The 15,870-nt window shown below is 35.6% G+C and overlaps 2 protein-coding genes across 8 annotated transcripts in view; one reads left to right on the top strand and one right to left on the bottom strand.

Annotated features, from left to right (window-relative positions):
* Positions 1–7,456, top strand: part of LOC107643909 (protein FLOWERING LOCUS D) — a 9,892-nt gene extending 2,436 nt beyond the window's left edge. Inside the window, exons 2-7 of one of the 3 annotated variants that reach the window (XR_001621152.2) lie at positions 205–966; positions 1,091–1,136; positions 1,218–1,342; positions 3,087–3,144; positions 5,493–5,630; positions 5,864–6,320. Coding sequence is in view for 2 of the 3 variants with exons in the window: in XM_021124334.1 (XP_020979993.1) it covers positions 205–966; positions 1,091–1,136; positions 1,218–1,342; positions 3,087–3,118 (965 nt within the window). In the remaining variant the exon portion in view is untranslated. Of the gene's footprint in view, positions 1–204; positions 967–1,090; positions 1,137–1,217; positions 1,343–3,086; positions 3,145–5,492; positions 5,631–5,863; positions 6,321–6,399 lie in introns of those variants that run through there. The other 2 variants (XM_021124334.1, XM_016347659.2) reach the window with 2 other exon arrangements.
* On the bottom strand, positions 8,934–15,818 carry LOC107643911 (polynucleotide 5'-hydroxyl-kinase NOL9). Of its 5 annotated transcripts, XR_002363443.1 has the most exons (10): positions 15,357–15,816; positions 13,718–14,027; positions 13,348–13,381; positions 12,968–13,137; positions 12,645–12,828; positions 12,334–12,514; positions 11,940–12,039; positions 11,060–11,187; positions 10,077–10,860; positions 9,005–9,288 (listed from the first exon to the last, which is right to left on the bottom strand). XR_002363443.1 is itself a non-coding variant. In XM_016347662.2 (9 exons), the coding sequence occupies exons 2-9, from the start codon at positions 13,998–14,000 to the stop codon at positions 9,235–9,237; spliced, it is 1,134 nt and encodes a 377-aa protein (XP_016203148.1). In that variant the 5' UTR covers positions 14,001–14,036; positions 15,357–15,818; the 3' UTR covers positions 8,934–9,234. The 5 variants fall into 5 exon arrangements, 4 of the variants coding, with proteins under 4 accessions (XP_016203148.1, XP_016203147.1, XP_016203146.1 ...); XM_016347662.2 differs by lacking the exon at positions 10,077–10,860 and having other exon boundaries at positions 8,934–9,288; positions 13,718–14,036; positions 15,357–15,818; XM_016347661.2 differs by lacking the exon at positions 10,077–10,860 and having other exon boundaries at positions 8,934–9,288; positions 13,718–14,050; positions 15,357–15,818.

Below are 15,870 nucleotides of genomic sequence, written 5' to 3' on the forward strand. Positions count from 1 at the left end.
TAGGCTATATATAACATCCAATTCTTGGATCAATATCAGTTAGTATATCAGACCTTTTTGAATGTTTTCCACAGTAACCATTGTGAAGTTTGGCTTAAAACTATTCCTAATAAAGTATTTTATGAAAATGAGTCAAACGTTACTCAATTTTCATTACTGTTCTGTTTAGGATAAATTTATGACACATGCTTTGTCTGTGTGCAGGTATCTATGAACCAAAAGGAATTAGTGTTCCTGAACCTATCCAAACTGTCTGTACTAGATGGGGAAATGATCCTTTCTGCTTTGGTTCTTATTCTAATGTTGCAGTTGGAGCTTCCGGGGATGATTATGATATTTTAGCAGAAACTGTTGGAGATGGTAGACTTTTCTTTGCTGGGGAGGCAACCACTAGGCGCTATCCTGCTACCATGCATGGGGCTTTTCTTAGTGGTCTTAGAGAAGCAGCAAATATGGCTCACTATGCTGATATTCGATCCCGAAGATTGAAGGTTGATAGGGCTCCTTCAAATGCTTATTCTTGTGCTTCCCTTCTTGCGGACTTATTTAGAGAACCTGATATAGAATTTGGAAGCTTTTCTGCCATTTTTGCTCGGAAGAATGCAGACTCCAAGTCACCAGCAATCTTGCGGGTAACATTTAGTGAGCATAGAAAGAAGAGTCATGAAGTTGCAAAACAGGACCAACAACAGCACTCAAACAAATTGCTTTTTCAGCAGCTTCAGTCACATTTTAATCAGCAGCAGCAGCTTCATGTTTACACTCTACTATCAAGGCAACAGATTCTTGACCTAAGAGAAGTAAGAGGAGGTGATGAAATGAGATTGAATTACCTTTGTGAAAAGCTAGGAGTGAAGCTGGTGGGAAGAAAAGGCTTGGGGCCTAGTGGTGATTCTGTCATTGCTTCCATTAAAGCTGAAAGGGGCAATCGGAAACCTCTTTCAACATCTGCGATTATTAAACCAGGTGGGTGATAGTAGACATTAGTTGTCCAAGATTCTTTGCTTATTTTCCTCTTCTTTTTCTTTCCTTTTCTGTTTATGTGTGGATTCTTCTTCAAGGTAAATAATACTTCTCATTGTCTATAAAGGGGTATCGAAACTAAAAGCCGGCATTATTAAGCGAAAGCTAATCAGGTTTGTGACTAAATTGTTGATGTTTATTTATATTATTCATGTTCTGTTGGACATGACGATAACTCTAGTTGATTCTCACAGGAAGGCGAAAGTGGTGAAGAAAACCCATGGATCCTTGCTGCACACTAGCACAAATGTGGTGAATACAACTAACGTAACGGAAGAGAATAGGACAGATCAAGCACTTCCTGGAGTGCCTGTTTTAGGTAATTGTTTGTCCAAAATTCTTGATTAAATTATGATAATTACATTGCATTACGTTAAGTGCTGGCGCATAGAATGTGCTTTGTCAAAATGATTTGGCTTCTTTCTCATTCCCTAAAGCCATCAAAACTAGTGAACCAACTGGATCAAGGTTCTATGGCAAACCTGACAAACCTGACATTCATCAGCATCATCAGAACAATGCAAAAATAGATATGGAACAGATTCAGAGCTCAGCAAAACAGTCAACAAATAACACACATTTAAAGATAGTTAGCCCTATATGACACTGAGACATGCAACATAATTATTGTAGTAATTCTATTAAGCACTGTTTTACAAACGGATCCATAAAAAGGATTGAATTGAACCTCAAGGGGAGCTCTGGGCTTCCAAATAGGTCTATTAAGGTGGAAGCACTGAATGAGGTTCTGTTCAAGGAATGATTTAGGAACTGAAGGTGTGATTTGCAAGAAAACATTTCAGATTGATCTAAAGATCAAAACCTATTATTTGGGCTAAAAACAATGGATTTGAATTCAAAACACCCAAAAGAATAACTAATTTTCTGAGCTCCATATTCTTTTGATTTTAAAAGGAAGGGGAGGTGAAGTTACAAGAATAAATAGACTGCTGTACAATCTTTGCGTATGTTCTCATGAGATATGAGACTCATTCTGTTTGCTAGAGTTAAGGCCTGTAATCCTGTATGTATACTTAGGCTTTGAAATCGAACTTGATATTTGTTGCCCTTCCTATTTACTCTACCATTTTGCTATACCATGGAAAGATAAGGGGTCATAAGGCTAAACTGATCAGGTTCAAATTTAAATGGTCAGGGTACCATATTCCTTCCACCCCATCCTTCTGAGATTTGGAAAAAAATGCGAGAACATATTGGTAATTTTTAGAAATATCTAGTTGGTAGGGGCAAACATATGGATGAAGCTGCACGTGTGTTGCTGTTAAAGCTCATGTAAAACCCAGCCAGCTTCTTTTTCTTACTAATCACTTTGTTCAAGCAAATAATGTAATTATTTCCTTTTATTGGTCTTTTAGGGTGCCCCCAACTTTTAAGCATAAATGGGGTAATTTAGACATGGTATATGATAAGACACCGGAGTTTTGTTGATCCCACCTAGTGGTGGGGCAAAGCTTTGTTGTTCTAGTAGCTTCCTTGTTTTGGTTGCTTGATGCTTTGGATTATATGGTATCCTCCCCTTGTTGTACCTCACTTTAAATAATTATCTTTAGCAAATTTCTTTAGGTTTAATTGTTCTGTTAGCTTTTATAGTTTTATCAAATTTTTAATTAGGCCTTACAGTTTAAAAGTTTGTAATTGGATTCCTGTACTAGATAAAAATTTGTAATTAGATTCTTACTAATTATTTTTCAGAAAAAAATGCAATAATTCTAGAGTATTTTTTTTAGAATATTCCATAATTCATCCTACATGAAACACAAAAATGAATATTCCAAAAAATAGTTGTATTTTTAACAAAAGAAAATAGTTAGAGAAGGCCTAATTGGAATTTTTTTATCTAATATAAGGACTTAAGTACATACTTTTAAACTATAAGGACTTAATTAAAATTTGATAAACTATAAAGACCTATAGAGTATTAAAGCCTTTTTCTTATTGTATAACTAAAACTGTCAAGTGTACATGCATTATATTTATGTATGTCTTTTGTAGCTATGGTTTTTGTCAGTATGAATTACAAAACTAACTAAAGGTATTTCTAGGTAACACCCAAAGTGGCTTGTCAAATCCGTGAAGCGAGCACCTATATTCATCCAGGAGGTAAGACACCAAACATCACTAATTCTTATAGTCTTTCTTGTATATGATTTCCATTTTTAAAGGATTACCTTGTCACGTTAAGGGGGAGGAGTTCAATGAATTTCATTTTAAACTATAATGAAAAAGACCATAGAGAATAGAGAGTATGTTTGTTGAACTCCAAAAAAAGACTTCTTTTTCATCGTTTTGAATTTTTTTTTTATCATGTTTGGGTAATTTTTATGTAAGTGATTATGTGTTGTCCAAATTTTAAGTTTCTTTTCCTCTCCTTTTTATTTTTATTTTTTTTGAAAAGGTTTTTTGTTCGATGCACACATTAGTGTTTTTGCTTGATAAGTCAATAATATAAATAATAACGGTCTTTTTTTAGTAGTTTTATCACACAACAACAAAAACAAAGTCTTGTCCTAGTAGATGGGATCGAGTACATGGATCAAATGATGCAATTGAGTTCTATTATGTATTATGTCTACGGAGAGATCGTTTACATGTAGATCTCGTTTGATCACTTCATAGATAGCCTTTTTAGGTCTTCCGCTGCCTTTCACCCCTTGTTCATCCTCTATTTCATTCACCCTCCTGACTGGACGCTTTGTTGGTCTTCTTCTCACATGTCCAAACCACGTGAGACTCAATTCTACCATCTTTTTTATAATAGGTGCTATTCCAACTCTCTATTTTATATCTTCGTTCCTTATTCTATCCAAACGCGTATGAATACTCATCAATCTCAACATCTTTATCTCTGCTACACTTAACTTATGTTCGTGGTCCCTTTTAATCGTCCAACACTCTGTACTATAAAGTATAGCCGGTCTGATAGTAGTGTGATAGAATTTGTCTTTTAAGTTTTAAAGACATTTTTTTGTCACATAAAATTAGACGCACTCCGCCATTTTGACCAATCTGTTTGGACTCTAAAATTTATATCCTGTTCAATTTCTCCATTATCCTGTATAGTGCACTCAAGATACTTAAAACTTTTAACTTTTCGTAGGATGTGTTTTCCAATCTTCATCTCTGTATTAGGGTTTTCCCTTCGGCTGTCGAACTTACATTCTTTATATTCCATCTTGCTACGGCTTATGCGCTAGACCATATACTTCTAGAATTTCTCTCCATAACTCCAGCTTTTTATTTAGGTCTTCTATTGACTTTCTCATAAGAACAATATCATCGGCATAGGTGTAACTCAATACCAATAGGAAATTCCTCTGTCATACCACCTTGAGTCTTCGCACTAGTTGTAACCCTATCATACATATCTTTAATTGCGTGAATATATGCGATCTTTATTCTCTTCATTTCCAAAACCTTCTATGACCTCTATTGGCACCCTATCATACGCTTTCTCCATATTAATAAACACTATATGTAGATCCTTTTTATTATTACGATACCTCTCCATCATCCTTCTTAACATGTATGTAGGTTCGGTGGTGGATCTGCTTGGTATAAACCCAAATTGATTCTTTGTTACTTGTGTCTGTTGTCTCAATCTTCGTTCTATCACCTTTTTCCATAACTTCATGGTATGACTCATGAGCTTGATCCCTCTATAGTTTTCGCAATTTTGTATATCTCCCTTATTCTTGTAGATAGGTACCAAGGTGTTTTTTCTCCATTCATTTGGCATCTTCTTTAACCTTAAAATCTCATGTAAAAGCTTGATTAACCAACTGATGCCTTTTCTCCAAGGCCTTTCCAAACTTAAATCAGAATATTATCGGGTCCCAAAGTTCTGTCATTTTTCATCCGCTTTAGAGCCTCTTTTACCTCGAAGTCTCGAATCCTTCGATAGTCGATGGTAGTCGAAGTTTTGATTTTCTTCCCTCGTGCATAATCGACCAAGGTTCATCTGTCCTTCATTAAATTACTCATAGAAGTAGATTTTCCACCTTTTAATGATCTTCTCATCTTGAGCCAAAACCTCTTTATCTTTATCCTTTATGCACTTAACCTGATACAAGTTTCTTGTTCTTCTTTCACGGCTCTTTGCAATTCTATATATGCTTTTTTCTCTTTCCTTCATGCCTAAAGGCTGGTAGAGACTCTCATATGCTCGCCTTATATTTTTTCATGTTATCTGTATTGCGGCATAAACACCACTTTTTAAAGCACTTTTTTTGTCTTTATCTTTTTTGGTACACTCGCATTCCACCACCATGACTTCTTGTCTCTCGGTCCTATTCCTCTAGCTTCACCAAAACTATTTTTTGTCACACAGTTTTTTCCGTACAATCCAAACAAAACAAATTATCTTGAAATCTCTTTTCAGTTAAAACATTAATACGTAAATTGATTTTCACATAATCAATTATATAGTAAGTGTTGTTTTAAATCTTCAGGTGCAATTTCATTAGAGATCGTGATGACAATGTCACAGCGTGTTGGCTTTCAAATGAAAAAAGGGTATCTTTCTACGGGACATTGTTTTGTCAAGACAGGCACCAGTAGTATGTCAAATTTCATTCATCAACCTTGAGGTAGCTTTCTAGATCTAACTATGCTATGTGTATACCAAAATTAAGTCACCATTTAACTAATTCCTGTTCGAACACACATATACAAATATATGGTGGCTGATTTTTTATGTGTGCATAATATTTTTTTTATCTGATTTTGTGTTATCTAATTGATAAAATTGAAGATGGCCTCTTGCTAATAATACCTTTGGTGTTTTAATGCTGCTAACTCGCATCCCACAAAATATATGCAGCTAAGTAGCATCCTACTTTGAGGGTGGAAAAAATACCAAAACAAAACAAAAGGAGTCGCCCTTGATGAGAACCACAAGCTTACATCATAGTGAGCGTCAACAAATAAAACGGAGGAAGTAAAGGCAGGTGGGTGATGAAGCCAGTTTGTTTTTCTTTTTTAAGTGTGCAACTGGTGCTGGGGTGTTTCGGAGATGTGTATGAGATAGTTGGACAAATGAAGGGGGGAATAGTGGTTCTTCTAGAATACATCTCTCACCGTTTAAGTCAAAGTTCAATGATAATTTAGTCATTGGTATTTATTCCATAGCAAATGTTAGGATTAAAGAAGTGTGTGCTCCATTTCCATAGTAGGGATTCGATAATTTTTTTTCCCTGTATGTAAGGATTTGATTAATTTTTAACCGATAGAAACTTGATTGCAATTAAATTATGATTAATTCTGTATAATATTTTTCTTTGGCCGGAGTAATAGATACTTTTTCACTATCATACTTTTCACAATCTCTTCTATTTTTGTTGACTGAACTTTTTGCAGCCTTGCTAATACAATAAAATCATGGCGTCTCCTTAACAAACAATTGGAAAGTAAAACTAGGCATGGATGAGCTTGATCAACTTGTCAAAGAAAAGGGCATAATAATGGATCAATCTTGACCTGCATCAACCTATTCAACCTATTTTTACTTCTACATCGTCGCTGAAACACATTGCATCCTCAATATTAGAGTGTTCTTTTTCTCTTTAATAAAACTAGATCCCCATCACGTTCAGCAACATAGAACCAAAACTATAGGACAACCTAAGTGAGCATAATACGATGGAAGTTGTAAGCTGTGTTCGAGGGAAAGTTATTGTCTATTGTTGGCTTTTATAGTAGACAACTGGGGACTGAGAGGCGGTAGCTTAACCTGTGACGAATGTCAGCGGTTTGAGTTTGCTTATCTTCAACTCGTGAACTTACCCGATAAGATGCTCTCTGGCATATGCGTCTGAAATTCTACACCCCAAAAGTTCAAAACATTTGAATTTAAAAGAGTTTTGCTAATTCAACAAGGGAGAATGAAGTTGAGAACCAATAATTTAGAAACGTTTGACTATTTTATTGAAATTCTACACCCAATAGTTGACAATCAATAAGACAATAACCCCCTTTTATTTTCTTACGCATCCACAACCTATAATTCCTTTCTTGCCCACTGTATCCTCTCACTCTTACACACCCATAATGTAACCTCTTTTTACCCTTTACTATTTCATTGTGCAAATAGAAGTTGCATATTGACTCTGGAAATTTTCATTGGTATGTTGGGTACATGACTTCTATGGTTTAGTACACGGCCTATGTTCTAGCCAAAAAATTATAAGGTTGCTCACATTTGTGTTGTGAATTTGTAGGAATTTAGAATTTCATTGTACAAAAAAATAAGTTGGATATTGATTCTGGGAATTTTAGTTGCTACTGTTAGAGGGTACATGGTTCATGTGGCCTCCGAAGAATTGAAAGGTCGGCTCTGATGGCAAATCCCGTTGCCCGCGGGTATGATTAATCTGGAAAACATTATTGAGGTTTGTAACTAGTTTAATTTCTTGTATAACTAAATTTGTGAAAAAATATATATTGATAGTTTTCTAGCACACAGAGGTAATAAATAAGTTAAATGCGAGCATGATATTGTGTTGTAAATTTGTAGGAGTTTAGAATTTCATTGTGCGTATAGAAGTTGGATATTTATTCTGAGAATTTTGGTTGCTGGTGTTGGAGGGTTTGTGCTCCTCCTTCTCACTGGGTTGGTCATTGCCCATGTGTCAGCTGGATGAATTGAGAGCTCGGCCTTCATGGCAAATCCCATGGCTCGTGGGTATGCTAAATTGAAGAAAGAAAGTTGGGACGACAGCGCAACTTGCTGAGGGCATAATAAAGAGGAAAAAACTTGCAACACAGCATGTTTGGCAAGTAATTAGCTAATGTTGTGGACTTGTGGTGCGAGTTTGTATAGTTTGTTGTATGTATGCAGGGTTGGCTTTACGTTTGACTTTGTTCTGATAGTTAGTTGCTGGTAATTGCTGATAATAGTTGTGCCAACTAAGTGATATTGTGGAATTTAGAGTTATTTTGTTGCAAACAAGAATTTGATTTTATTTTGGATTTGTTTAGTTTCTTCCTAGAGTGGCCACTGGCCACGGCCTCCCATGTACATTTGATGTCCATGCATTATACAAGGTTGAAAGCACTACCCTCCCCATGGCACCTTGCATGGGCCATGCCATTTTTGATTTTGAAACATCAACAAGCCTCGTAGTTTGTAACCTATTTGCATAACTTGTAACGACCATTTATTGTATTTATAACTAGTGGAAAATACTAATACCAAAAATAAAACTAGCGGAAAATGCATATATGCAGTTAAGGAAATCCAAATATAATTAAACTACTTTGGAAGAGTGTTGTTGGTTTACTTGATGTTGATTTCATAATTCTAATGGTTGATAAAATAAGGAAAACAAAATCAGCATCATCAAGCCTCAAAAAGTCAAAATCCTATAACAGGTTGCAGAACTTGTAACTACCAACTATGATGTTTGTAACCGATAACAAACATATGTATATGTATACAGTTAATAAAATGCAAACCTGAATGGATATCTCGTTTGGCTATAAATATAAAATACCAATGAAAACCAACCAAGTCTAGGAGTAAGTTTGATGTAGACATTGATAAAACAAATTATCTTTATAATTATAATTATATAAATCAAATGTGAGGGGTGTTCTGGGAACTACTCAGAAATATATATGCAAGATGTTGTGTTGGCCCTAATTTGCAATTGAAGTTTACACATGATCAATATAATGAGATTAGGTGTTTAGGTAACACAATCGATAAATAACACAACTCCACTCTCAATCTTCAACCATGAATAACACAACTCCTTGGCTTTAAAACCCTAGGAAAAGGAAAATATTACTTACAAATATGAATCGTTATCAACGTCATAGTTCCCCAAACATATTCATCTCTAATTCAACTCATCAGTTTAGCTACTAAAGTTTCTGGTTCTTATCATTGGTAAAGTAAATAATAAATAGCTTGCAAGCTTTATGCAAGACAATTATTGCTAAACGGAATTCAGAACACTAGTAAGGCAATCCAATTTTCTATTACTATATTTCAAAGAAACGAATTAGCATCCCAATTCCCAAAGTTGTTATAATTTTCTACCTAGGAAACAAACTCTCAATCGAACACACATAATTATTATCCTGGGAGATTGTTCCATGGAAAAGGAAGCATCTACAGTAATCAAGACGTCTAGTACTGCTATGTTACTGCAATGGTCGTCTTTACCAACTCAAGACGATAACTATTAACTAGCTTGTGGTCAAAGCATTCGCTGTCATGTAAGGTGATATGCATCCATACACCTGAAAAGGAACCATGATTGTTCAGTCGGGGGAACAACATTGCATCGGTAAAGAGTGGTAAAAGTGAAACAGAAAAAATAATAGAAAAAAATAAAAATAAAAATATTCTGATATACCCAATGCATGAAAAACTCTAAAAATAATAAAATAAATTCTTTGCTCCAAACATTTTGAAAATTGTCAAAATAACCTCAACCGTTAATTTTTTGACGGTTAATAGTTATTCAACTTTTTTTCCAATTCTAACCCTAATTCTCATAATCAATTCCTTATCACCGTCATCATCATCATTAATTTTTCTCTCTATCATCATCACCACCCCCCACCAACATCCATTACGACGAGTGATGGAGGAGGCAGAGATGGTTGCGGCAGCAACAAATGGGGGAGGAGGCAGATGCGACGGTGGCACATGGTGAAAGAGAAGATAATGGTTGTAGCGAGTGGTGGAAGCGGCCGAGATGGTTGCCGCGATGGGCAATGGTGGAGGAGGCAGATGCAATGGCAGTGCATGGTGGATGAAAGAGGCAGGGGAGATGATGGTGGTGGTGTTGGTGGTGTGTGTGGGCGTGGAGTTTGGAAAGAGGATGGTGTGGAAGAGAGGAAGGAAGGGTGAATTGGATTTTATGGGTAAAATTGGAAAAGAAGATTTGACTAATTGTTGATCATAAAAAAATTCAATAAGGGTAGAATTGATACTTATCAAAAACATTAGGGACAAACTTGAAACAAATTAGATGTCAAGAATATTTTCGAAAACATTAGAGAAAAAAAAAAGTAAACTTTACCCCTTTTTTATTAAAATTTCTGCACGTGGTAACGCTAAGCGAAACCCAAAATAAGAGCACTAACTTAAGTAAAACCTGTGCTTCTAATCACAAAGAACCATAGGTGATTAGTGATAAGTGATGACTGTATCCTAGTTGTGTCTGAATGAATAGAAAACAATGGTCAGAAATAACATGTAAGTTTTGGAATTTGGATTTTATCATGTTCAAAATGAATATCACCTGTTAATAATATTCACATGTCCACTAATTTTTGTTATTTAGAAGAAAGTGTTAAAATGATACTCTTTGGTCCCAAATAATTGTCAAGTTATAATTACGCATGTGAATTAAAGAAATGAAAAAAATCTTGATTTTAGATAGAAGTAAACTAATCGTGACAAAATTATCCTTGTTAAATTTGTTTTTCTTATACTTGCTCTCTTTTGCTACTTAATTCTCTTGCTTTCATTTAGAAAAATGAACTATTGCTGTCTAGTTTTCCAAAATGGTCACTTATTTTGTACCAAAATCAAACTTTATAAATGGACAATTTGGGACTAGAGGGAGTAAGCAAGGTTGTCATATTCATTTTGAACATGAAAGTATTCAAATCCCTTTTAACACCTGAAAAATAACGTGATATTAAAAATACTCTATAATCATTAAGAGATGGACATCACCAATCATTTCCAGTCCCACCCACAAGGCCACAACCTCATGACAAGAAATAGGAAACCATTCTGGCGTAGTTCCTTTTCTAATATTTAGCACATCACATTTTAACAACTAATTACTTCTTTTCCTATAAGAGAACAAAGGGAAAGAACGCGAGTTAGATTACACGTTTGAGAATGTGCCTTACGTTTCTATAAGTTAAGAAAGAATACGATAACAATCAAGCCTTTTCTTATTCTAGGCAAAGTTGGCTATCCGAGTCAAATGTCGCCACATGATTATTATTTAATGTTAAGAAAACAAAAGGATATAAAAGTGTGTCTTACTTGCAATAAAGAGGTAGGAATTTGTATATAGCCCTGTAGGAGGAGGTTGACCCTTTCTAGAGAACTATGCGGCACAGGTGTAATCACATAGAGCACACCTCTGACTGTGTCAATTCCCCTCACAATCCCTGGATGGAAATCAAGCAGGTGTTTAATAGTGAAAAAATTTAGGGTCTGTTTTGTTTGGAATTTTGTTCTGTTTTTTATTTTTAGTGTTCTTTTGTTTTCAAGATTTAGCTGAGGAATAAAAAAGTGAATACAATAAAATCTTATTTTCTATTTTCACATTTTTATTTGCAAAATATTCAAAACAAAAACATTGAAAGAAAAACAAGCCTTTAATATTATCTCAAATTATATTAACTAGGAAAAATACTTATTTATCCAATGCATAACCACTAATGGTCTATAATAGTGTGTAATAGTCACTGGTTGAAAGAAACACTTTGAGAGGAATATCACTTGTTATTCTTTTATCTTATGCATTTGTTTTAGTATGATAGTCACATGTGAGAGATTCGTTAACACATGATCTTAAAAATGTAACAACAGAATATGAGATATAATGGAACTAACCCCCAGAACTCCTATCACGATATTTGTGTGCCACAGACCCACCAAAAGTTTGAAACTGATATCAAGTTCAATAATCCATTTCATCTTTTAATCAAGATTCATGTATCAGAGTTTTTCTTTTCATTTACAAGGCATCAGAAGTTTTCCAGTTGTATAGATAGTAAACATGCAGAATCAGGGGCTTTCCACTTGTTTCCTACTACCAACATCTAAATAATAAATTTCATGTTAGTAGTTTTTCAGTAAATGACCCTCCATAATGAGGAACATTTTGGAATTTGGAGACAAGTCTAAAATAACCTACCAAGACCAAGACACCAAGGTAAACTTTCAGGTTCTTCAGAATCAACTGCTAAGCCAACAATACTAGCATTCAAACTGTAGAATATTTCAGAGCTTCGGACCTGCAAAAACATAGTAAAACAATAAGAAAACAGGCTTTAGGTCTGGAAATGAAATGAATCAAATACACAGAAGAAAGTTCAGAACACAAAAATGGTGGCTGGCTAGTAATGAGACCCTGCCATTGTCGGGTTTAGGAAATGTTGGATGAAAACAGCCTTATCTTGAGAGCAAAGAGGTTGTTAGTGAAACTACAACCCATGAATATTCAAGTCAAAAGGCAGCAACATTCCTATTGCAAGAAACCATGAACCTAAATTAGAATTAGACATACAAGGAATCAAACTGGATCCAACCTCACAATGAAGATGTCGAATCTTTATGCTTGCAATGGGAACTTCATAAGGGCAGTGAGAGGCCAAGGAATTTGCAAGTTCTTTGATAGTAGAAATATCTGAATCACCAGGGAAGCACTGTCTAAAATAAGCCATTATTCGTAAATCACGCAAGAGATGTGCATCCTTTTGAACAAGCACCCTGTGGAAACAAACACATGATATACTATCAAACTTGATGCATAAGAGACTAAGAGATCAAAATAAAAGGCCAAACTAGCAGCATCAGCAACGAAAACAATCAATAAATTTCTAATCAGACTTAGACTTACGATCTATTGAATGAGTCTTGCCGAGCTGACTTTATCTCGATTAAGTCAATTGTTCCATCATGTTCCCTATCTAACCAGAATTCTCCAGCAGGTAAATTCTTATTTGTGGAGGATATGCCTATCTTAACAACTTGTGTGGGGCAAATATGTTTCAACATATCCACCAATATGTCATAACCAATGCCTGGAAATCGAGATAAATGCAAAACCCAGCTAAGTGTCATAAAAATATTATTCTAACATGTATGCAGCCCTAAGAAAAAGTCAGATTATGCAGCCCTAAGAAAAAGTCAGATTAATAACTGAAAATTAAACGGGTTTACCTTTCACCCAGCCAGGAGTGTTCACGATAAGAGGCACCAGAGTCCCAGGAGAATTTTCTTCTTCATCAAACATGTAATACTCCCTCCGGTAGTAATCAAATATGGAAAATACATAATTTAAGTATGTTGATGGATCTCTTTTAGAAGAAACATCACCAAAATAAAGGCACCTACAAATAAATGGCAGGTAGTAAGTCAAGAAGTCCAATTAATTGCTTCATATCAACAAAAGGCAAGAATAACTAATACATGAAGAACATTAATTTTTCAAATCCAAAGAAACATTACATTACAACATGCAAAACAAACAAATAAATAAAACAAAAAAGAGATATTAAGTTCCCAAAATATTAAGATAAAGAAAATAAAACACTTCGTACCTCTCCGGTGTTTTCAGGCATGGAGTTGTCAAATCTAAAATAATAGGTAGGAAAAGAAGAGCAAGAAATAAGCTATTATGAATCAATACTAATAACAATTAAATTACACAGGAACAATCAAAGATTGTGGCTGACAAAACTATCCATGAAAGAAAGAGAAAAACTGCCACTATACGCTTGATTCATTTGACAATGTATCCAAAATATAGGTATTTTTATTAGCAAAAACATGATCCTTCATGTACTTTTGGTTTTTTATTCTTCCATAGATAACTTTCAGCCAAATGTTATTTTGTGTAACCTCAGTAACTCAATAATATTAATAATAATAAAAATGGAAGGACGGATGAGGAAATATCTTTGATCATACCTGAAGTGACTTTGTCAACAATGGTGAGAGAGAGAAAACCAGGAGGAGTGAACTCAGGCTGGCCGACATCGGTGTCGAGGTAAGCAACCTTGGCGTAGGAACACATGCCATTCTGCAACATCACATTCATGAGATGGCGGGAAAACGTTGTCTTCCCACAATTCTTGGCGCCACAAATCAAAACAATAGGAGGAGGGCTCCACTTTGACACGATAAACTCCACCGCGTCCGACCATTCTCCTGGTATGTATATCTCCGTCAAAGGGCTCTCATTCGATCTCATCTTCAAGTTTCTGGAGTATGGATGACACTGTTCACGCTGCCAAGTTTAGACTATGTCCATTGGGATAAGGTACTAAAATATCAATCTTGGAAAAATAATGTTTGAGAAAATTGGGTAAATCACCAAAAATTCCCTCAAGATTTAGGCACCGACAAAAATATCACTGAAAGATTAAAAGGACAAACTACCATAGTTATCATAACCGAACCGGTCAGACTACTAGGTCATTGGTTGAACCGGTTAACCCGGTGTCACTTAAATAATCAAATGTCCAGAGATTAATCAAGAAAAAGAGAAATCCTGAATATTAAAGTTATAATATAAAGGCTGAAATTATGACTTTTTTGTTTTCCAGGAAATATTTCATTGGAAAATAAACTAATATAGCAGCATTCCAATATTTTTTTGTGGAGATGAACATTCCTCTAGAAAAGCCTAAGTCACATCCATAAATCCAAAGAGGGTGGTGAGGAGCAAAACAACTACAACAACCGGCAGCAACAGGACGAAAAGATACAACCAAAGCAAGAATACAAAACGCAGATCAACCAACACAAAACAAAGTAACTAGTAATCACTCCTAACACAAAAAAAATCCACTAGCTACTGGCACGAAACAAAACAGCTTCAATGATCAATTATCCTGTCTTTCCTGCCTCGTTTCCATGACTCCTTATAAAACGAAATCAGTTCATCGCCTGTACATTCACAGATTCATTGTTGAATATTTTCTTGTTTCTAGTTTTCCATACAGTCACTCTCTCTTGTTTTGCACTTTTTAGCATCTTTGTTTTAAAGATGCAAAGGAAAACAAAAGGGCCAAAGAACAGAACTTGGAAGACCCTTCCTGAATGAAAAACAAGACAAATATAACAAGAAAAACTTCAACTCAAATGAAAATTCCATGTTGAAACTTAAAACTGCTAGAACCTTCCCATTTTCTCTCTTTTAAAAACAAACTCTTGTTTATTACCACTGACCTCCAAATCAAACTATTGCAAAGTGATTAATCCACTGAGGAAATTAAAGAGTGCTACACAACACCAGAAGAAGACCTTTTTATTGAACCTTCATCATTTGATTATCAAGCTAGGAAACAAATTTTTTAGTGTTAATGAAAATGTCTTTTGCTCTATTATCTGTTTCTCCAACTTTAGTATACAAGCCTCAAGAAAGGAAAAAGAACAAAGAGAACAACAAACTAAATCAATTAGTTTTACATACAAAAACAATTCATCTAAACCTATACAAATTAAATCAATCAGTTTTACATACAAATACAATTACCATCAATACATTAAAATAGCAAAAATCCAGTATAAAAAATTAATAAGAATAACTAAAAACCAGACTCACCTACACTACAGTGCAGAAGCAGAAAGTCAGAAACAGAATCAGGGACGGTTTTCCAACTTGAGGCCGCTGCAGTGTTGGCCCGTTGCAGAGCAGGCCACCGGCGAGAGAGAGCAGAGCTTCGAAGAGGAGCAGAGCAGAGCCAGCAGAGGAGCCAACACGATGACGACGGAGGAAGCAGAGGCAGAAGAGGCACGAGGCGGAGGCAGGCGAGGAACGGCGGAGCCAAGGTGGCCGGGACAACACAGACGGAGAAGGCAGAGGCGAGCAGACACTGGCGGCGCCGAGACGACGCAGAGGAGCCGGCGAGGGGAGGGACGAGTGACGTCCTCCGTTGGCTGCCGTTGTGGTCGGCGGTGAACGTTCGGAACTGCGGTGAGTGAGGTAGAGAGGTGAGAGTGAGTGAATCTGTGATTCTTGGGAGAGAGTGTGCTGAGACTTTAGGTTGGGGCCTTGGGGTTGCCGTTGGGAAATTAGGGTTTTTTGTTTGTTTTTTTTTTGAAAAAAATTCGGCCGC

This window comes from Arachis ipaensis, chromosome B05 (genome assembly GCF_000816755.2).
Source record: "Arachis ipaensis cultivar K30076 chromosome B05, Araip1.1, whole genome shotgun sequence".
In the NCBI taxonomy this organism is placed as follows: domain Eukaryota; kingdom Viridiplantae; phylum Streptophyta; class Magnoliopsida; order Fabales; family Fabaceae; genus Arachis; species Arachis ipaensis.

What these genes read in the sequence shown, in the direction of transcription:
- LOC107643911 (XM_016347662.2), bottom strand. Translation starts at nt 14,000, where the DNA reads ATGAGATCGAATGAGAGCCCTTTGACGGAGATATACATACCAGGAGAA. An exon ending in CACTCCTGGCTGGGTGAAAG is followed by an intron (nt 12,829 to 12,967) that starts GTAAACCCGTTT and finishes CTCGATTTCCAG; the next exon opens with GCATTGGTTATGACATATTG. An exon ending in CAAGACTCATTCAATAGATC is followed by an intron (nt 12,515 to 12,644) that starts GTAAGTCTAAGT and finishes TTGTTTCCACAG; the next exon opens with GGTGCTTGTTCAAAAGGATG.